The sequence below is a fragment of the Sander vitreus genome, chromosome 16, assembly GCF_031162955.1.
Source record: "Sander vitreus isolate 19-12246 chromosome 16, sanVit1, whole genome shotgun sequence".
NCBI classification, from domain to species: Eukaryota; Metazoa; Chordata; class Actinopteri; order Perciformes; family Percidae; genus Sander; species Sander vitreus.
Window position 1 is genome coordinate 15483295 of NC_135870.1, and position 22221 is coordinate 15505515.

General features: G+C 40.7%; 2 protein-coding genes across 3 annotated transcripts; one reads left to right on the forward strand and one right to left on the reverse strand.

Annotated features, from left to right (window-relative positions):
* Positions 1-1630: 1630 nt before the first annotated feature.
* Positions 1631-12780, reverse strand: slc20a1b (solute carrier family 20 member 1b). Its single transcript, XM_078271116.1, has 11 exons — positions 12474-12780; positions 10707-11399; positions 10225-10365; positions 9132-9217; positions 8755-8851; positions 5313-5432; positions 3884-4162; positions 3114-3741; positions 2759-2944; positions 2556-2640; positions 1631-2111 (listed from the first exon to the last, which is right to left on the reverse strand). The coding sequence occupies exons 2-11, from the start codon at positions 11053-11055 to the stop codon at positions 1950-1952; spliced, it is 2133 nt and encodes a 710-aa protein (XP_078127242.1). The 5' UTR covers positions 11056-11399; positions 12474-12780; the 3' UTR covers positions 1631-1949.
* Positions 12781-16049: 3269 nt separating this feature from the next.
* On the forward strand, positions 16050-21193 carry stard7 (StAR related lipid transfer domain containing 7). Of its 2 annotated transcripts, none has more exons than XM_078271645.1 (8): positions 16050-16958; positions 17279-17442; positions 17646-17695; positions 18183-18293; positions 18501-18583; positions 18682-18781; positions 18871-18955; positions 19214-21193. In XM_078271645.1, the coding sequence occupies exons 1-8, from the start codon at positions 16504-16506 to the stop codon at positions 19438-19440; spliced, it is 1275 nt and encodes a 424-aa protein (XP_078127771.1). In that variant the 5' UTR covers positions 16050-16503; the 3' UTR covers positions 19441-21193. The 2 variants fall into 2 exon arrangements, with proteins under 2 accessions (XP_078127771.1, XP_078127772.1); XM_078271646.1 differs by having other exon boundaries at positions 19262-21193.
* Positions 21194-22221: the final 1028 nt, after the last annotated feature.

Genomic DNA, 22221 nt, shown 5'->3' on the forward strand with positions numbered 1-22221 from the left:
CCCTTCCTGTCCAGTGAAAACTATGTATCTCCAGATGTGTCGATTTTAAATGTTTGTGATGAACTGAAGGAAGTGTTTCTCTTAAAATTCTCAAGCTAAATACAAATTTAAAAACCCTCTTGGATCAGCAAGAAAATGAGTCATCACAAAGCTGAAAACAGGGCTGTTTTTCCTGACATGAAAAGTTGACTTTTTAAAGATACATGGTTCTCACAGGACAGCAAAGCTACACACCTATGATCTTATAAATTATGTATTGCTGTAGATTAAACTACCCAACAGTATATAAATGAGTTAAAATGAGCAAAACCTTAAATCTACAGCTGTAAAATGTAACCTACACATTAATGCAGCAGTAATATTTATTCAAAAAAATATATAATAGTAAACACTGACAGGGAACATTTTACTGCATAATCAATTTTAAGTACATTTTGCTGGTTTTGAATGCAGGACTTTTACTTGCGAGTATTCAGTGTGCTAGTACTTTTAATTGAGTAAAGGAACTGAATACTTCTTCCGTATTTGTCATTGTGTGTGTGTGTGTGTGTGTGTATATATATATATACACACACACACACACACACACACACAGTATAGCTTTCTTAGGTTATAAAGTAGCAACAAAAACAAGTTCAACTCCAGTATTTTCCCATTTTTATTTGTTTTGTTTTTTTCCATGTACAAGTGTGGACTAGAGTATGTTGATGTGCAAAAAAAAAAAAAAAAAAAACATTTCTTTGGTACCTAAGGGAAAATAAACCAAAACAATTAAGGCATCTACAGCATCTATAGATCTGATATGCATTTAGTACTGCAGCTAAATGACCACACACCGGTGGCATGCAACGTATGTTAGCCCTCCTTCAAACAAGAGACCAGATCAGCTCAACACCAAACCACCCAGTTAGATAACCTCCAGTTTTGGGTTCCCGTTTGTCCTCTTTTACAACCTTATTCACCTTCCAAGGCCGGAAAAAAAAGAAGAGGAAAGCTAGAATAACCCAAATGTCTAGGCAAGAAGAACATCCTGGGGAAGCAGCCGATACAAAGTGAAGTGTAAAAACACTGAAGGATGCCTAAAGCATTTAACCATCAAAGATGATGCAATCAAGTTTTAACAGAAGACTTACGTAGGTCTTGTTTGAGAGCACTTCTTTCCCTTAGTTGACCATCTGCTGTTACATTTCTCAAATTCAAGTAAACAATTTCAAGCAGTTATTTCTGCACTGTTCGAAAATGTAGAGCCTCAGGAGATTCTAATGAGACTGGATCGCAGATAATCCATCGACGATTGGGGCTTTGTCATTTGTCACCTATTATGCCATTAACACGTTATGTCATACTTTCGCAGGTGGTCATCCAGTGTGTACAATTGGTGCTTCTACCATAGTAAACTATTCAGATAATGGTGTGTCATAAAGACAACACTGCAGTGCTGTGAATGTTTTTCACCTAAGAAATACTGATTTTGCATCTACGTTACTTTCAGCATGTGTTATGACTGGAGAGTTACATCTGCAAAGGCTTATACTGCATTTCAATTGCTTATTTCTTTCCAACGTGTAAAACAAAATGAAAACATGGTTGTATATACACATTTTAAAAGTAAAATGGGAAGTATAAAAAGCAGATGGTGCTTTTAGATTAACTCGTTACAGAATGATGAGATATGAAAAAGCAAGTCAGAACAAAGAAATGCAAACTTCCCACTGGAAGTAATGCGGCCCAAATGGAACAATCAGCAATTTCTAGGTTGAAAATGATGCAGCCAAGAACCAAAGGCCCATATCACAAGTCCTTCAAACATTTCCCCCTTTTTTTTTTTCTCCTTCCAAAGTCATTGGCTTGAGGTAAGCGATATATTTTGGCCGTACAACTTTACTCTTTCTCCTGGTGCGCACCGGAGCGCTTTCCTTCTCCTCCCCTGCTTGGGGTGCAGCCCACATCTATGGGGGAAGGATGCCGTAGATGAAGATGGCCATGATGGCGGCACTGATCAGACCAGAGATGGGCACAGTCACAAACCATGCCATGAAGATGTTTCTGAATAGACGCCAGTCTACTGCCTTCCTTGAGCGCAGCCATCCTACTGCAACCACAGAGCCAACCTAGAAACACAGCAGTAATCAGATAAATCCCAAAAAAGTAAAACACAGTATTTTAGTAAGTCAACATGAGGTCAGGTTAGGAGGAACTTGCATTCTTATTTAAAAACGTGAATGGTGCCAATGAATGAAAATTAACTACAGGGAAATGGCAATAACTTAAATGGCATTGACCACACGTGTCATCTTTTGACTCTAGTTGTTACAAGCATGACTGCACTGTGTCACATCCTAGTTAAAAACGTGGAAACAATGTATACCCCTAAAATGTATGACTTCAGAATATCTCTGTATACCTAAAAATGTAAAATTTTATTGAGGAGAAAGTCGCTTCACATTTGGACTGTCTCACAGACTAGGTTTCTGTTTACTGTAGCCTCCCTCACACCAAATACTCTTTCCTATGTCTCAGTCTGGTTCCCAGACCACAGTGTTTGACCAGCTTACCTTGCAGTGGGTGGTGGAGACAGGCAGGCCAATGTTAGAGGCTACCACGACAGTCAGGGCTGAGGCCAGTTCGATGCTGAAACCACTGCCGGGGAATAAAACAACACTTATGTCTGAGCATGCTTGCTAAATTTAAAGACTGGTAATGTCTGAGGAGGATGTGGTTTTATGACTAACGAGAATCAGGTCTGTGGAGTCTATACCTTGAGGGGGTGATGGGGGTAAGGTCCTTGCCCATAGTCTGGATCACTCGGCGTCCCCACACCCAGAGTCCAGCGCAGATGCCCACGCCACCGTACAGCAGCAGCCAAATGGGTGTAGGTTCCTCCGAAATCACTTGGCTGGTTCTGTACACCAGCCACAGAGCTACCAACGGTCCAATAGCATTACTACAGAGGAAAGAATGAAATTAATTATATAACAGGGCTCAAAGATTCAGACTTTTGTTGATCCTTGATAAGTAAAGTGTCACCTACAACATGCCAGAGAAACAAAAGTTTAATTCATCAGCCTGATAACAACAACAACAACAAGACCTTCATGAAGGAATCCACATACCTAACGTCGTTTCCTCCATGGGCAAAGGATCCGAAGCAGGCGGTGAGAATTTGGAGGAACTGGAAGAGAGTGGAGACTTCTGGCTTGTCTGCCTCAAGCCCATCCAGAGAGCTTTGGCTGCCAGCTGCATCCTCCTTCGTCATTTCTATTGTCACATCACCTTCTCCCAGAGCTTCAGGAGTTGTGTGCTCTGCTACAGCATTGCAATAGCTAGTGTAACTGTCCATACGCACGCGCTTCTTGTCCGGACCCCCTGGCCCTGTGCCCTTGTCGCATTCCTCGTAGGCACGGTAGTCCCCTTCTTTATGCTTGTAGTCTCCGTGCATGCCGATGATAGCCATGGTGTAGGAGGTGTAGCTGTTGTTGCGTCGGATAGGTCGGTCACCCCCCTCGCCCATGCAGTCACCAACCTTGGCCAGGTGGAGCTTGTGCAGCAGGTCCTTGTAGAGGCCAGAGTCCTTGTGGACCGTGTGGTACTGGCTGTAACCGTTACTTGGAACCTGTGCTGGCCTGTTGTTGAACTGAACCTGGTTGTTGAACTGGACCTGATTGGCTGAATTTGTGGAGCCATTGCTGTGCTGGACCAGCTGGTTGTTGACCTGACCGTTTGATTGAACCTGCTTGGGGGCTGCAGAGAGGGGTGTGTGGAAAAACTTAGCAACTTCATGTTTCATTATGTAGCATAAGAAGGAAAGTTACATTACATACCATTAATCTACATAATTCTAATTACATATGTTTTAACAATTTTGTTTTCTTGGCATACTTACCACCATTTGCGTCACTGTCTTCGGTGTCATCAGAGTCTCCGATGTTAAACGCCACCTTGCGTTCCTTATTACTGTCAACATCGTCAGACTCTCCAATGTCAAACGCCACCCTGCGCTCCTCAGGGGCAGCCTGGGGCTGAGCAGAGGGACTTTGACTGACATCTAGGGTGGTAGGCATAGTCTCCTTGGCAGTCCGTTTCAAGATTGGACATTGGGCCTCTCTTAGCTCCCGCTTCTCCATCAGGGGGCTCTCAGAGGGGCTGGAAGACTTCATATCTCCTATTAGGGGAGGAGGTGGAGTGAGATATTGCTTGGGTCATGTCCAAACATATACCCTGTATAGCAGAGAAGTACTAGCACAGCAAGTGTTTCCTTTCAAACAGAGATGTAGGAGTCTTAAGAATTGCATAACCAGAGTAAAAAAAAACAAAACTGTCCTATAAATGCAACATTACCCGTGTTCAAAAGGGAGGCCTTGAGTTCGCAGGATCAGATAAATGGATTATGATCTTACAAGGAACATATTTACACTACCACTAGCAGCTTAACTTATAAAAGACAGTAAGACTTCTAACAGCCTGTGACTCACATACCATGTGTTTGTGGTTTTTAAGTGAATCAGATAATGCCAATATTTCCTATGATATAATCATAAGAGTATTCTGACCAGTTGGCCACGTTGCATCATCCAAACTGGTCAAGGCCAGACCTGAAGCAGTCACCCTCAAGCCTTCTACCCACACTGCAAAGGCTATGTCAACACCTTAAGTCCACCTAGGTTTATTTTAGTATAGTCAAGGTAAAGACCAATTAGTGGATCACTATGATCTAATTAGGCTGCTTGACTCTGGAGGCTGATCTAGACAGATCATGCTCAGTCAGATAAACCTGCAGTTTGTTACTAGAAGAGACACTTGACAGGTACTGTAAAAATCAATAATCACTCAAAAAATATGTTTAAGATACTTTTCTCTGACAATAAATGGATTTATTAACATTGCTACAATTAAAGAAAGACATTTTTGAACATTAGTTTTGAATTTATACGTTTTGCAAAAGGTTCTATTGAAACCTAATGCTAAACTACATGGGTATATGAATGGCGTTCCCCTGCATCACCAAAACCACACCAATGGTGTGTAAATTTTTTTTACTTTAATCCAGGATTATAGAACAAACACTGGTGACAATATTTTCAGATGATTTTCATTAGAGCGACTCCATTATGACAAAATATCCCAGAGCTCCATTTGCTGGATTAATATGAGACCTCAGTGTGAATAGGTTGAGGTTACAGGTGCAATGCTAAATCCCTCACTTGTCCAGTGGCGGTGAGAAAAACCATAATTTCAGTGGTCAAAATGGTGACAGGGATTTGAAAACTGAATCAGCAGGTTGCCAAAAATGGAAAACAAAAAAGGTGACTTACGTTCAATCTTCTTCTTGAGGCGAGGGCAGACAATAAACCAGACCACAATGGCGGTCAGCACAGAGAAGCCCAATGAGATGAGCAGGGTGCCCCACCAAGGGATCTTGTCGAATCCCAGCACTGAAGGATCACCAGATGCCAAGGACACAATCAGACACACACAAAAGGAGAATAGAGAAAGGCAGTTTTTAAAAACAAGGCAGCGAGTGCTACCTTTCTTAGTGGACAACACAAAAAGTTGTCCGAAACAGCAAACTTACAACTGAGCAATTTTATAAAACTATGTAAAAAAGTAAAACATAGTATTTTAGTAAGTCAACATGAGGTCAGGTTAGGAGGAACTTGCATTCTTATTTAAAAAAGGTGAATGGCACCAATGAATGAAAATTAACCACGGGGAAATAGCAATAACTTCAATGACATTGACCACACGTGTCATCTTTTGGATCTAGTTGTTACAAGCATGACTGCACGGTGTCACATCCTAGTTAAACGTGGAAACAATGTGTACCCCTGGATGTGAACAGTTATGCAACACCCAAGAAATGTCACCATGACACTAAAATGCCCTGCCAACACTGCACATGGACAATGAGTTCCTAAAAAGGTGATATTACTTAAGGAGGGAAAGAAATGGGCGAGGGTCATTCACTGGAGCTATAAAGAACCCTCTTGCCAAGACTGCAGCAAAGCTGGTGCAGCAGAAGTAGATATAATGCAGCACATGCTGGCAGAAAGCAACCATTTAAATTTCCCGAGGGGAAGCAGTCATCTTTGTCATACAGAGAAGATGCAAGTCAGCAGTGTAGTTAAGAGAAAACTAAAACAAGAGGTGCTGAAAATTCCAACACAAACACCTCTGGTGAGATGACCATGGCCATGCATAATTTAAAAAAAAAACACCCATGTCCCTCTAGTTTGGGACTGGGGCTTAAGATAAACAAAAGAAAACTAGGGCCAAGGCTAAGCGATAACGGTCTCGAGTCCAGTCCACAGTGCACTCTCTCCACTGAGTCATGCTGCAGCATGAGACTGCAGATCACCCAACTGATGTTTATTTAGTTATGCAATGGAAGCTCACTCCCTTCAGGACTGGGGATGCATAAGTGGGAAAACCACAAGGAGGCTCTGTAACAGCTGTGGCTCACATGTAGTGGGACATCCAGTAACAGGTGTGATGCAGCTAGGTATCAATGTGCTCTAAAACCCTGGGGAATTCACCAAAATAAAAAGAAGGGACCAAAAAAAATAAATAAAATAAACCACCCTGACAATGACAAAGGGTCCGGACGCTATTCTCCGTATTCTTTGTCACGCCGACTTGTTTGTAGGCACCTCCTTTCAAAATATAAAAGAAAGGATTTAAAAGCTATTCTAGGTCTGTCTGATAAACACTCCCACACAAAAGGATGAGTTTATACCACAGCCATGCAGTGGGATGAATGGACTGCACAGGAAATTGACTAACCACGGCTGCATTCCAAACCCCTCCCATAAACCTCTGTATCCCATGACCTACATCACCCAATAACATGGCTTGTTGTTTTGATACCATATGTACATCTCGCCACCAACCCAAATTACAATGAGTGGCAGTTTATGACTCACTTGGCAAGGAACCTTTGGTATGCTGCATTAAGTCTCAGCACTGAAGGGACCTGTAAGCCCAACGTTCATTTCTCACAATAAGTACCTATCCATGACAATAACACCCAAGACACCTAGGATTTTGTTTCAGGTCCATTGCTCAGGTTAAAACAAGTCATGTATACTAAGATACGTGTATCCGTTTTATGTTGCCAAGAGTTTGGTGTCTCCAAAGCAACCAACGCTACTGGGTGTTTGTTTTTAAGTGGGTAAACCAGGCAGAAAATTCGTATCCATGGGGGGCTCAATATTCATTGGGGACAGGCTTTTCTCTGAACAGACTGAATTCAGGGCAAATTCAGCTGATGTAAGGAACAGTATCTCCGAGATGCCAATAAAAGTTGAAAATTATTTTATACTGGAATTAGAAAGCCATAAGTCTTCATATCCAGGTGACAAGGTGTGGAACATTTTTAATAGGCTAGGCATTATGTCGTAATACTGTTTATGTGGTAGATTTATATTTTACAATGCATGGGGTTGCAGTGGAGTGACAGCACGCGAGTGATTTACAAGGTGTGAAGAACCCAAGTCACACTAAGCCTCATCTGCAAACGACAGCTGACCCTCAAATTCTTTGGCCTAACTTGCATGCACATGCTGACTTGAGGTCTCTGGCACTGGTGTATACATTGAGTATAGGAATGTGCTGTGGGATGCCTGGTGTCCAATCGCACCACTATAAGATCTAAAACAGGGAACCAAACGTACTGTACTCAGTTGGGTTCAGATATCACTGCTGCATTAGAGCGCATATATCAGCAATAAGCTGTTGTCCTGTGTGCCAGTGTAGTACACTATCCAAAACTGGGCCAGAATACGGGATGACAAGCGATGTCTGACTTTAGATGATGAAAAACAAAATACTGTCAAATGGATGGATACTGAATTAGCTGTGATTCATGCTTTGTCTTATAATATTATTATTATTATTATTATTATTATCACCATGCAGGAATCGATGATTAACTCGATATTAAACTCCACTGTGGTCTTGAGGCTTTACCAGTGAGATCTCCGTGTGTGAGTGGGGAATTTAAGGAGGATGCAGTGGGTTTTGTAAATATGTCTGAAATGCAACCTCGCACCTTTTTTTATGTGAGGTACCCAAGTACAGGTCCCCATGTACAGTGTGTCGAGGTGTGAGGAACGTCACAACTGTACAGAATGTGCCTGACTAAGCAGGGCTATGGGCTATGCTAGAACTGCAAGTGATCTCCTCTCTGTGAGTGTGCTGCTGATATGCATGCACACATCAGTGCACCATATCTGGTCAAACTCTGGCCTGTAGCAGCCATTTAATGACCCAGGCCAGCTAACATCTTGAACTGTTAGGCCCTGTAGAGAGAAGAAAACAAAAAGGAGCAAAAATTGCTCATTTAATGAAAAGATTCTGAGGACGAAAAGCCAACAAGTATTCAGAGCATTACTTGACAAATTCTAAGTGGCAATACAACTACTAGCAGTAGACAACTATGACCATTTCCAACACCCTCTTTACTTCTCTTTTCCTCCTTCATGTCTGAAGAGCAGACAGTGACGTCAAGAGTCAAGTGAAATCTTATTTCCATCTCCCTGTTGTGCTCCGCTTTAAAACTTCATTCCAGCTATGACCCACATAGAACCACAAGCAGGAGAGCCCCAAAAAACATGTTAAATAAACAGCTTCTGTAAAAATGGTCAACAGTCTGGTTGAGTCTGGAATATGTGTGGGCATCCGGCTGTCTGAGGGAGTGGTTTATTTTAGGCTGTGGGCAGGCATGCAAAGCAAAATGACTGAAACAATGATACTCACTCGGAGCTCCAGTGAACATGATAGAGAACAGGTTAATTCCCATAGTCATGGCGTAGAAGACAGGCAGGGCCCTCAATCCATTAGGAACAGGGTCTTTCTACAGGGACAAAACAGAGCACCAAGTCAGAAAAACACATTCCACTGTATGAACAGAACTGTTCCATTTTGCTGTCAGGTTACAGTAATTTGAATCTCACTGTATGATGTGGATAAGGAACTGCTTCAGAAAACAGTTGCCCGATTCTCATCCAGTAACAAACCGTTCCTCTATTTCATTTTGGCAGTGGTATAGTACGGTGTTGAAACGGACCTAAAAATGTATCCTGTCTCACTCACAAAAACACATACTATCTACAATTTGATAACAGCCAGCTTACCTTGTGTAAGATGAACATGCGCACAAAGTAGAAAACAATGCCTGACATTATTCCAGATAAAAGGGGGCTCAGGAACCAGGAAGCAACTGCAAATTAAAGAAATAATATGAGCATCGCAATTTAGTGGAAATGTAATATCTGACAATTATGTCACACACAAAAAAAAAAAAAACACATCCTTAAAAGTATTTTTTTGTAGGAAATACCAAATTTTCCCTGTGAAACAATCCTGACATATCACAAACAGGAAATCTCATCTCAGCTTCTGTCAACTATGCCAGTTTTAACTATTAAGTTACTATAATCATTTCCCTGATAAAAGGGACATTCTTTGGCTTGGGAAAGGGAAGTTTGGGGTCCCCTGCTGGAGCTGCTGCCCCTGCGACCCGACCCCGGATAAGTGGACGAAGATGGATTCTTTGGCTAGTTTGGCAACATAGCTACCTGTCCCATGGACAGGAAAGATGGATTGTTTTCTTCAGTCGTTAATCAATTAGGGTTCCTTGGTATAACATTTGAGGCCCTTTCCATAACTGAATGGCATTAAAATTGTATTTTTTCTGATTCAGCTTTGTTGTTTTTCCAAAAAGGGCAGTGTGGTTAACATCAGGTTTGGGCTTTCAGTAGAGGAACATAGACCTGAATCCCACCATCTAATGCAACAAATGTGAGAAACAACTTGTGAAATGAGTACTTCTACTGTATATTCTGGTAAAACTTTGACTATAATTGCCTCATGTTCTCGGACGTGCGTAAAGAGCTTATCAAATGTCCTGCCTTCCCCACCTTGACATTCCCGCCAAATATTCCAAAACATAAGTGACTACTGGAATCACTATGGAATATATCAACACATTCCATATTTTATGTGTTGTGAATTGAGCTCTGAATCAGTAACAGCCATACATAATTAAACATCGCATTGTTGAACTGCGTATTGAAGGTCCTCAACACAGACACAACACTGGCTGATTTATTAGGATAACACTGCATTACCAATCACGCCCTGCCGTTACATTAATATAGTCATTGATGCATTCCAACCAAACACTGATGACATTTCTAGGTCAGCTGATTAGAGTGTCTGACTTACCGATACTGAGGATTTTGTACCACATGACTCCCTGCTGGCCTCTGGCAACCAGCGAGAAGCCGATAGTTGCACCAACAATGCAGTGTGTTCCAGAGATGGGTAGCTTAAGGAAGGAGGCAGCCAGCTGCCACACAGCAGAACCTAATGAGAATAGATAAATTAATCGCATCAGCCGAGATGTAGACCTCGTTTCAGCTTACCTTTTCAGACGATTTTTAATATCAGCAAAAAGGACACATAATACAGTTTTCCTACAGCAGAAACTGGCAAAATTAGACATTTGTTGTGTATAGCAATTTCATATCAATTTTGTTTTGGGCAATTGGATTCAGAAATTTCCCAAACAAAGCCCTATGTTGGTTTGAAATTACATTTGAGTTGTAAGAACCAAACAGTACCAGGCCCTACGTGCCACCAAGTTCTAACACAGGGTTCAATGACTGCAGGTTTAACTACATGCAAGATAAGCTGCAGATACTCACCAAACATGGCACTGGTGTATCCAGCCATCAACACGTGCTCAGAGCCATTGTACATGCTGTTGTCGATGATACCATTGCGGATGGTATCGCTCACTTTGGCCCCAAGGAGTACAGAGCCCAGAGTCTCAAACACCGTAGCCAGAATGCATGCCTGTCGCAAGGTGACCACTCCAGAGCCCACGGCTGTGCCAAATGAGTTAGCAACATCATTGGCACCTACGGAAAAGGCTAAGACGAAGGCGATGATGAAGCCAATAATCAGCAGCCACATGTACTCTGTCAGAGGAGTCTGGGTCGCTATTGCCATTGTGCTAGCCAGTATTATTGCAGTTGCAGTTGTTGAAACCATGATTGTAGACTATAGAAAAATTGCTTCACAATTTTAAAAGGGAATTAATGTCTGTCAAAGCTATTTATATAATGCTACTTATAAACAGCAACTAGGAAAGAGGTAAATGGTTAAATAAATAATTAACTTATTTAGGCCCACCTGTTTTAAACAGGATTTCTGAGATTTATCAGTGCAAACTTGTAATGCATTTACCTGGTACTGACCATAAAACAATTAAGAGGTATAGTGTGGGCCTATTGCTATCCTGTAATTATACTAGCTATGTTGCTGTTCCTTTGGTCCTGAGATATTAAACAGACTGCCATTGTGCAACTGTAACTGCAGATGAGCAGAGGTACATCCTGAAAAGACAAAAGACAGAAAAGGCCTGCTTTAATTTAAACAGTTTCTTCCCATTCCACCTTCATGTGGAAGGTCATGAAAAGCATCGCTAGAGAAAAGACATTGACAACACTAAGGAAATGCATGAAGATCAGGGAGTTTAAAACGGATAAATCAGAATCTTTAAAAACGAAAGATAACAACGTAAAAGGGTGAAAAGGCTAGTAGTAAACGCTTGGACCGGAAGGTGTGTCTAATAGCCGCCTTTCGTGAAACCAATAGGAAGCCATTTTCGTGAATGTCGCAGGAAGAAACCGAAGGTTATAATACACCAACGTCCTCCAATATCACCCAGACAGTTTAGCTGTATAACGATTTATTGTCGTTTTTGTTTAGCACTGCTGACCACAAATGTTACGAGATAAGGATCTCGTAACGACATTAGAATCGTTTTTACGTGCACACGTGTCGTCATCCATTCATAGAACACAGCCCTGAACACGAGCGCCATCTGTTCATACCACTTCACGCGATAAAACAAACAGCTCGACCGATAGACTAGACATTAAGTCTTTAAGTTATTTAATGTGTAGCTAGTTATATTAACTATAATAGCTACTGTGCGTATTATACGCAGTTTGTTTTTGTAAAAGGGATGCAACCGGATGTGACTCCGTTTAAAGGAACACAAACCACCTCTGACTGACCGTGGGCAGTCGCCGGTGTGTGTGCGTGTCGTGCTATTTTTTAATGACCTGCCAAGTGTATGCTAGACAGATGGTCAATACTGTTAAAATACAGTTTCCATTGCGTTCAACCGACAATAACGTAGCTAACGTTAGACAGGTCTCCGCCTTCGCTTATAACTTTACTAAATGTAGCTAACGTTACCCAGCAAACGGATCACTCAAATCATAGCTAGATAAGTGGTGAACATAACGCTAGCTAGATATATCTAGTAGTGAATACATAGCACAATGGTTTATTTCCGGCTAACGTTAGCTTTACATTATCATCGAATGGTGATTTTTGTTAAGGCGTTCAGTAAATAAAACAGAGGTATTCTGATACGAAGAGTACATTATAAAACTTACCACACGTTGCAGTTGTCAGTCCTGTGAAAAATAGAGCGTGCTAGTCAGTAAGCTAATTAGCGCGCGCACAAACTGTATCTTTACGATAGCGCGCGCGGGATAATGAAAAACTTAAACTGATCTGGAAATCGATCCCCTTCAAAAAAGATGCCTTACGTTAAAAAATAAAGTGACCACGTCAAAAGCTATTTACTATTATTTGATTCGATGTAATATAACTCCAAATCCAGAACCGTCTCAGTTTGAATGAGAGCCTCGCAGCCGCATGTGTAGAACTTGCTCGTGCCGGTTACACGGAACAGGGGGTTCTTTTTGTATTGGATACACCCTTCGTAAAGCCCCGCCCCACCACCCAGCTGTCAGCAAGACTTTTTTTTTTTTTACCCACGTCACGCGTTCAGTGGATGGATGTACAACTTCGTCGAACAATTCCACTCTTCGTTTTCAACTTTATTTAACAAGTCACATGTTCACTTATAGTGAGATATAAACGTTACTGAAAAATATGGTTTAAATACACTGCCACTACCAAAATAGCCGTTACACTATCGATTTCTGCAGCCTAGCTGTCACAAAAAACACAATCACCCCTAGTAACCCTTTTCCTAACTACAGGAAATGTCCCGTCAAAACAATCCAGGAAAACAGCGGTGGTGGTGATGTTGACTGCATTAGGCTACAGAAGACTTGTCATTCATTCAAGTGCATCCGACCGGACATGATAACAACATTCACCCTCTAACAAAAGTCGTTTCCTTTGATGTTATATATATAACATGTTATATTTCTGTATATTGTGTTCAAGAGAGGCGTGATATGTTAAAACGAAGAAGTGCTCAATAAGCATAGCAAAATATGTTTGGCCAAAACGTGTTTGCATGACAGCAACGAGGTAAACAGAATTTACAAAACACACTAGCCTACATACAGGCTATTTATTTAGCCTACATGGGATAATGCTGTAATAACAGAATATTTAGTTATTATTTTTATTACGACCTCACCATTGTCTCTTATTATTTGACGTCACTTATTTTGAGGATTATGGAAAATGTTCTCATTCCCAATCCATTGGGCAATGCTTAGGGTCGGCTACACTTGTAGGCCTACTTACGATTATTGTCCTGGCACATGAAGGCAGCATTTCACAAAGGAAGGAGTGGCGATTACATCTTTTTCATAATCGGGGAGTTACCGTTTTCATCATGAGTTACTCAGACTAATAATACGCCTCCTTGCCAGTAACCAAAAAAGTCACTCGAACGATTAGTGGAACTGTAAATGTCATAAAAGTACTCGGAATTCGAAGAGTTTACTGATGTTTGTTTTTCTAGCTTCCATAGTCCTGAACAAACATTTAACCTAAAACCTAATAGGCTACTCAAAACAATTGCTACTTAATTTTTAACGTTTAGCCCAACGGTCAAATGACGAACTCACAGAAAGGACAACTGATGCGATTGTTCAGCTTTGTTGTGCTTGTTTTTAACGTGTATTCCAGTGTATGTGAGTGCAACAAAAAGCCAGAGTCAAATTCACTGTAGGCCTATACGTTTACACTTTATTTTCAGAATCATTAAAACTGATTCTGATAACCATTTCCCTTAATGCATAGGCCTATATATACAACTCCTTAGAGCAGAACTGTGAATTTGTTTGTTTTAGAGATAACAAAAACGAAATAAATAAGGCTGTGTTTGCAAGAGGTTATTTTAAAAACATCTTGTCTCATGGTCTTGTGATAGGCTACTGAAGTCATTCAACCTTGAGCAAGACACATGATTGAACATAAAAAAATGTAACCTATTGTTACACCCACTTCTTCAATGTAATGACCCTGTAGTCAAAAAATAATGCTATATTGTGTTAATATATAGGTTAATGAATTACCTATGTCCTATTTTGTTTATAGGCTTTTGACAGTGCACACTGCACAATATAATTGAATGAATGGTTGAATGAAAGGGTTGGACAAAGAGAGAGAAAACCCATAACACTGTTGCTTCCATTGAGTCCTGGGGAACCTAAAAGACTAGAGCCTTGTTGAGTGCAGTGCACACAGTAGCCTACCTCTTCTAAATAATATATTAGCCAAATTCTCTCTGATGTACTCATTTTTTTTAAAAGTTAGATTTGTGTAATTTTTAATTTTGAACAAATAGTTTAGCTTGTATCAGACATAGGCTGATATATGGCAACGCTTCTTGTTCTCTGCATGGTTAAACAGTGCCATCTGGCGTAGGCTACTCAATAACATTTTGACAACTAATATTTCTTTCTCTGCCTATATATTTTTCTATGACGATTCCGTTTTGAAAATTGCTCTTTATTTTTTATAGGCTAATGACGATTCCATTGTCAATTTTTTTTTATAATTATAGTTTTCTAACTCCACGTTTACAATTCCCTCTAAATATAAAGAAATAGCCTACATCTTAAAACAAACAAAATGTATCCTTCAAATGAATTTATCACAACAAGGTTTAAATGTGATGTTAATAACTGTCCCCTTTGTCCTACAAATGTAGAAACAACAACAGCACCTGTTTTATACTTGTGATACGATCAAAAACTTATTGAAGCTTGGCATTACTGGCATTACTGGCCAAGCTCCAAATCCATAAATATGGATTTCCTCTATTCCAAAACTATCCAGAAGTAGGTTAATCAATAGGAAAAAAAAAATTTGAATTCCTGGTTAATGCTATCATCATAACAAATAACTCCCCCAATATGAAATGCACTACATGAGCTTTCTTTCAAAAAACTTTCTATGCTCAAGAAATGTACGCTATAAAAAGGTAAATAGTGCCCAGGTAGGGAAACTATTATTATTATTATTATTATTATTATTATTATTATTATTATTACTACTACTATGGCCTACACTAAATTTTTTCTAGCCCCCTTGCGCAGCTTTTTATTTTTTTTATTGTATTATCTTTAATACCCTGTAGGCATACAGTTACTATTTTGACATTATGTTCATCACTTCACTTCATGTTCACTATCATCATTTCCTAATGTATAAAATATGGTTAAACTGAAAATATTCTGTTTAGGAAGTGTGCTTTTATTTTAGAAACAAACTCATACTTAAATTGTTCCACACCGAGTTTGTAGCTGGCCTAGGCCTATTCTTAACTGTGTGCTAAATAAAGAGGTTAAAAAAAACTTGTGACTTAAGAAGTTATAAAAGAGGTTACAAAAATGATAACCTCTTTGCTATGAATTTGAACCATGGTTTTTCAACAGCACCGCTGGAGGGCGACACCGACTTTCTCTCCCCATTATGTGTATTCTGTAGAGACTGATCTTGGACGGTTTGAAAAATACCTTCTCCTCCCAAACTAGTACAGCTAACCTGAGCAGTTGGAGTGCAAAATCTGATCCCAGATAATCGAAGAAACTGGAAAGTGGGTAGCATTGGTACAAATGTAAAGCTGGACAAGCGCACATGCTGGTGTCCGTGTACATTTAAGACAGGCTCCCACTGGGACCAATCAGAATTGCCCTAAAACAACAAACGCCGAATGAACGCCCGCCTTACAGTTTTTAAGGCTGGATTTCCGAGTGGGTGTGTACGCAGACTGTAGGAAGAGGAGGTCAAATGCACTGCTAGAGTTTGAAAAACGTGTGGCCGTCCAGGAAAGAGACAACGTTCACGGTAGACAGTTGCGCTGGAGTTACAGTAACGTTAGACGATATCATTTACAGTGTCGTCATTAGAGTTTCGATTCAGAAATCAGTGCGGCGGTGTTGGGTGTGGTTGTGTGTCGTAGGCTACTAGTAAGCAATTGACAGATAACGTTAGCTAATGCTAACTGTAACGTTACATGACGCGTGCTCGTAGACAGCTCGCTAACTAACGTTACAACCGGAGTAAAATTATCATCTGTATAAAGGTAATGCATGTTGCATCTCCACAGACCATCAGCTTTAGCCGCGGGGTTCGTTAGCTAAGGTTAGCTACTGCACTTTGTTGACATTTATTTTGTCTTTGAGAACTTGCGTCACGGTCACAGCTGTTATGTTTCACTCTGTGCCCCGTCGTCCGATCTGCGAGATCGGTGTAAATACAATGAGGCTTCAAAGCAGCGGGTCATTCAAGCGGACTGTCGAGGAGGGCAAAGGAAAGCTTGAGAGGGTCCCGTTACTGGGCAGGAGCATGGGCCTGCTGTTGTCCTGGCTTCAGAGGGCAGGTGTCGGTGCCAGTGAGGCCGCAGGATCTGGCCGAAAGAGGAAGGGCTTGCTCTCCATATTTGCGGACCACTGCAGCTTTGTGACCGGACAGAGGCTCCGTCGTGCTTGCCAGATCGGCGAGCTTTACTCCAACCTGTACTCCGAGCGGACCAGGTGGACCCTGGTCGGTAACATATGGCGTAGATTTCAGAGCAAGCACGCACCCAATGGGAAACTTGTAGCGGCCCTGGCTGGTATCTTCATGTGGGAGAATGAGAAGATTCACGATGAGGAAATTCACAGGTTTGATATTTCTTTAAACGCACATATGGATGCATTTGTGCTCGGATAAATTGCATCAGGAAAATCTTAATAAATTAGTGGAGCCATGACAAATAGATGTTTTTGTATAGAGTTAATCAATGGTATGATGAAGTATGAAATATGATGTGAATTATATGCTATGGTCTTCACATTCACCGGATTTCAACCCAGTTGAACACCTAGCTACAGGAGATCTTGGACTAGCATTTAATGCAGCATTTAATATTAATGCGAGTATAATTTGTAATGTCAACTGTGCAGTATGCTAAACCACCTGTCCTGTTTGCATCCATTTAAAGGTGTGGACTTGAACTACAGGCACTGGGTGCTGTAAAATGTCTAAACACAGCTTCAGGGACAGTGACTGGGCACCTTGAACATGGCTGGGAAGTTGTAATGGAGAAAGAAGGCTTCAGAGTGTGGAAGCGACCTATACCCAACAGTCACCTCTATGAATACAGAGGTCAGCCAACTCACAATTTACATGTGTAACCAGGTCTCTGAGTTACGTTTGTGCTTTGAGTTTTTCCTGGGACTTTGGGTGTAGTGACATTGGTATGATTTGTCTGAAATGAAATTTTTATTTTAAATAAATGTAATTTGAAGCACTTTGAATTGCCTTGTTGCTGAAATGTGCTATACAAATAAAGCTACCTTGCCTTGCAGTGTTGGGCTCCTACACCGATGTCACTCCAAGGCAGTTCTTCAATGTACAGGTACAAACTTTTCAAATGTCCTTATGTGTTACTAGGAATATGGTGGTCTCAGTTAATGAACAAATTAAGTGAAAATGATAACTTATTCTACTGATGTACTGCCTTACCATAAAACCTAAAAAGGGGGGAGAGAGCGGCACTTATCATTCCTGATCAGGGTTTTGGGTGTGCAGCAAGCGCCTCACCCCTGGTGTCTTACTGTTAAACCCTTGGAAATTTTTGTATTACTGAAATTAAATTATGCAAGCGGATCCAACTGTTGGTTTGACAGTGGGATTTTCACGTATTTATTTTTTTCATTGATTGTGTTTATGGTATATTTATGGCAGCTTGTTTGGCATTTCCATCACCCAGCTGCTTTTGCACAACCAACGTTTGCGCTGCTTGTATGCAGTGCAAACACTCAACTGTGTTGCAACTGTAACACTCGCTCTTTGTGCTATATTAAGCACCTCATCCGTGACTTATGCTTTCCCCTTTCCCCTAGTTGGATACAGAGTACAGAAAGAAGTGGGATGCGCTGGTAATCAAGCTTGAGGTGGTGGACAGAGATGTCGGTACAGGCTCTGAAGTTGTGCATTGGGCTACACACTTTCCTGTGAGTTTGTTGTTTTGCTATTATGCCAAAGGGAGGAGGCCACTTGTCCTACATATTGGATGTATACAAGGAACTTCTACCTTGTGTTGTACAAGCAAAGTGTGATTGACCTTGGCTTATGTGGTTAAGAGCAACTACTAGCCAAGTTTCACTATATCTTTTATCAGCTGTTATTTAACCTTGTTTAATTCCCCCCCTCCCCCACAGTATCCCTTGTACTCAAGGGACTATGTATATGTGCGCCGCTATGATGTTGACGTAGAAAACAACCTGATGGTCCTGGTATCCAGGTGAGACTTCAAAAATAATGTCTCTGGAGTAAAATGTGGTTTAGTTTTTGATACATTAGTAAATGAGTAACTTGTATATTTGTAATTCTGCTGTATAGAGCTGTGGAGCATCCCAGAGTCCCGGAGACTAATCAATTTGTGAGAGTCCATTCATACCAGTCAAAAATGGTCATCCGCCCTCACAAGTCCTTTGATGAGGTTTGTGTTGCTAGACAAATTACTTCACTTGCATTTAGGTTCCTGTGTTTTGTAGCCACTGAGTTTGACTTGTGCGTTTTTATTTACAGAATGGCTTCGATTACCTGCTGACCTATAGCGACGACCCTCAGACTGTCTTTCCCCGTTACTGTGTGAACTGGATGGTGTCGAGTGGTGAGCTCTTTTCACTTATTGGAACGTATTAAGTCTGCATGTAATGATTAGTTTTACAATAATTTTCTAATTTATTTGTCCATATTCCATTTACAATGACATTGAGCAGCAAATCTGCACACTTGAGATCCTCACACTTGGAACCTGCAAATGTTTAGCATTTTCGTTTGCTGTTGCATTCAGATTTCTGTGCATTTTTTTATGCTTTGTAAATATTTTCTTCCCCCCCTTTTTTTTTTGTTTTGTTTTCCAACTGAGTTTGGGTATTCTACCCTGATAAGGATGCTCTCCCTTTGCACCTGGCAGGTATGCCTGATTTTCTGGAGAAGCTGCATGCTGCTGCCTTGAGGGCCAAGAACTTGGAAGTGGGGATCTTTGACTACACAGCTATCATTAAATCCAGCAACACCAACCGCCAGCCAAGCCAGGAGCGCCTCAGTGAAGAAAAGCCACACACAGGTGGTCCTGGACAGATCTACGCTTGAGATGGACATTTGGACCAGGAGTTATGCTGGTGTGTTTTCACTCACTTGAACCTCAATTAAACCCTCCAGCCCTAACTTTCTGGGTAGATTGCATGAACTGTAAATGGAAGTTGCAATCTACATTAAGGACTATTATACAGTGTGTCCATCTGTAGATATGGTTATATTGGTTGTCGCTAAGATGTCACAACAACGGACTGTATTGATGGGGGGGGCGGGAAAAACGTCGCCATAGAAATTTTTATCTAGACTGCTGGCATTGGCACTAGATTTGCTTAGCCGCTAATACGCCATGGCATTTTTTTGTTTTGCCTCCATTGGTAATGATGTTTGTCTTAGAACTGTTGGTAAGTTTGAGCCAAAATTCCTAATTGTAGAAATGATTTTGCCAAAATGCTGTTTTTCCCATTTTAACGTTCTATGCCTTGTCTTCCATTGTTTGACAAGATTTGACTTTAAAGGCTGTGCAGACTGCATGCAGCCAAATTACTGTATTAGTGTCTGGTGTGATTTCAGCGAGATGTTGTGGAAATGGTTGTGCAGTATTGGACATAGAACGGTAACTGACTGGCTTCTGATGGACATTATCACTGAAACTTAAAGCTACGGCCAAGATTTCTGGACGGACTGAAGAATAGAGGCCTCGGCCGGGAATACTTGCCACCATGTTTCATGGCTTTAAAGCAACTGGTTTCCTGTTTGCTTGCAGCATGAGTGATTGATCTTCACAAGACTGGATTGGATGGATTACAAAATTTTAAATAATGCAGTATTGGGTAATTTTTCCATGGAATTAGGTTTTTGTGTTTTGGGTATGGCATTGTTTTGCTGTCAGCACAGTTGAGGTTTCACGCTGTTCGTCTCACCGTGTCTGTTCAAAACTGCCAGCATTGACAAAACTGCCTTCTGACGATAAACCAGTCCTTCAGCGTTAGGGGCATAGTGTCTTATAACAACTGGATAAATCCTCTCATACGATGGTACTGATGTGGTACAGTTTAGTTTCCCTAGCAAGTAAACCCTACAGGACATTTTAATAAACCAATGGCCCTTTTTTAAGAGATCTTTGGAGCACTTAGTTTTGCGACATTATTTAACAGGTTTGTCCCGCATTCTTCAGGTTTGATATTCATGTGAGTCTTACTCAAACTCGATATAATTAATCCTTTCAAATCATCCGTTGCTCTTGTAGTGACCCGTTTGCAGGGGTTATGAATGTACGAAGAGCGTCACATTCAGTGGAATGAAACATTTACCTAATAAAGTACACTGTTTACAGCCGAACAATCTGGCACAGATATCTTGAAATTCAATTGTTTAAAAACGTCTCATCTTGTACAAAAATGTAATGTAATTTTGTTCTACATCAGATTGATTCAGCTGCAGTACCTCAAGATAAAGTGTGATTGGACAAAACTGACTTTTTAAAGAGCTCGTAATAACCCAATTAAACATTATGCAACGTTTGCTAATGTTCCGTTTGCGAATGTAACTGTTGATTCTGTCATTTGTAGACACCTGCGTGCCACCTGCAGTAGTCTAAAAGAGTTGTCACATACTTTTTTTAATTTTTTTTTTATTTTATTTTTCTTCCCCTGCAGGCAGTAACATTTGTTATTGGTTAACACACGAGAATTGCTTTAGGAACAGAGAAATGATTGTGTGAATATAAGCTTGTGCACCCTGTGATTTCAAGACTGATTGAAATCGAAGATCGACTCATCAGATGAAATAAACATCCTCGTGTATCTTGTGTTAAGCTTTTCATTGCAGAGCATTCTTGGTTTTGACCTTGTCTTGGTTAGAGAAAAGGGTGATTAGCATTGTTTGTGTGAAGCAGCCAACGTGGTCCAGTCTGAGATAATCTGTAAAGCCTAAACTCCTGTCTGGGCACAAGGTCAGTGACCGTCTCCAGAGAGGCTCCACAGTTTACTGAAAGCACTGTCTGCTTAATCAATCAGCTTGGAACAAGACTACTGGCAAAAAAACTAGCTGTGTCCCAAATCCACCCTACATACTAATGTTAAGTAGCTCCTCCAGTTTCTTTGTGCATTGCATTGTGGGAGAATAGTATAAGCAGCACACTCAAAAACTAACCGTTTAGACTACATACTCAAGACCTGCATATGGATTTCATATGGTTATCAAACGTAACATATGGCAAGTTTGTTAGCTAAATTGTTAGAATCTAACATTTTAGCTTAACCAGATATAAACTCCTTGTAGCTGCTTTAACGGTTTCAATATTACGGTGGCCCTGAAGTGCAAATCACAACAGCAAATAGAAAAATGCAACAGCAAATCATAAAACACAACAGCAAATAGGAAAACACGACTTCCTTTTAACAGGAAGGAGAGGTGAAAAACACGGAAAAGCGCCTACTTTTAACAGACAGTCCGTCTGTCCAATCAGGAGGGTCCGTCCTCTGCTAGATAGGCCCTACCTTTTCCGGTAGGAGTTAATGCCGTTGTGTTTTAAAATTTGAAGTGTTTTCCTATTTGCTGTCGTGTTTTTTTCTATTTGCTGTCATGTTTTTACATTTGCCGTTGTGTTTTGATTTGTTGAAATGTTTTCCTATTTGCCGTTGTGTTTTATGATTTGCTGTTTCGTTTTTCTATTTGCTGTTGTGATTTGCACTTCAGGGCCACCGTACAATATAATACTAATGCCTCTATATGACCTACATAAGCAAACAAGACCATCAGCAAGAAGATTGGCTATTCCTATATAGTTATTCTCAATGCCTGTCCCCTGATCTGATTCCCCACGAAATCAGACGA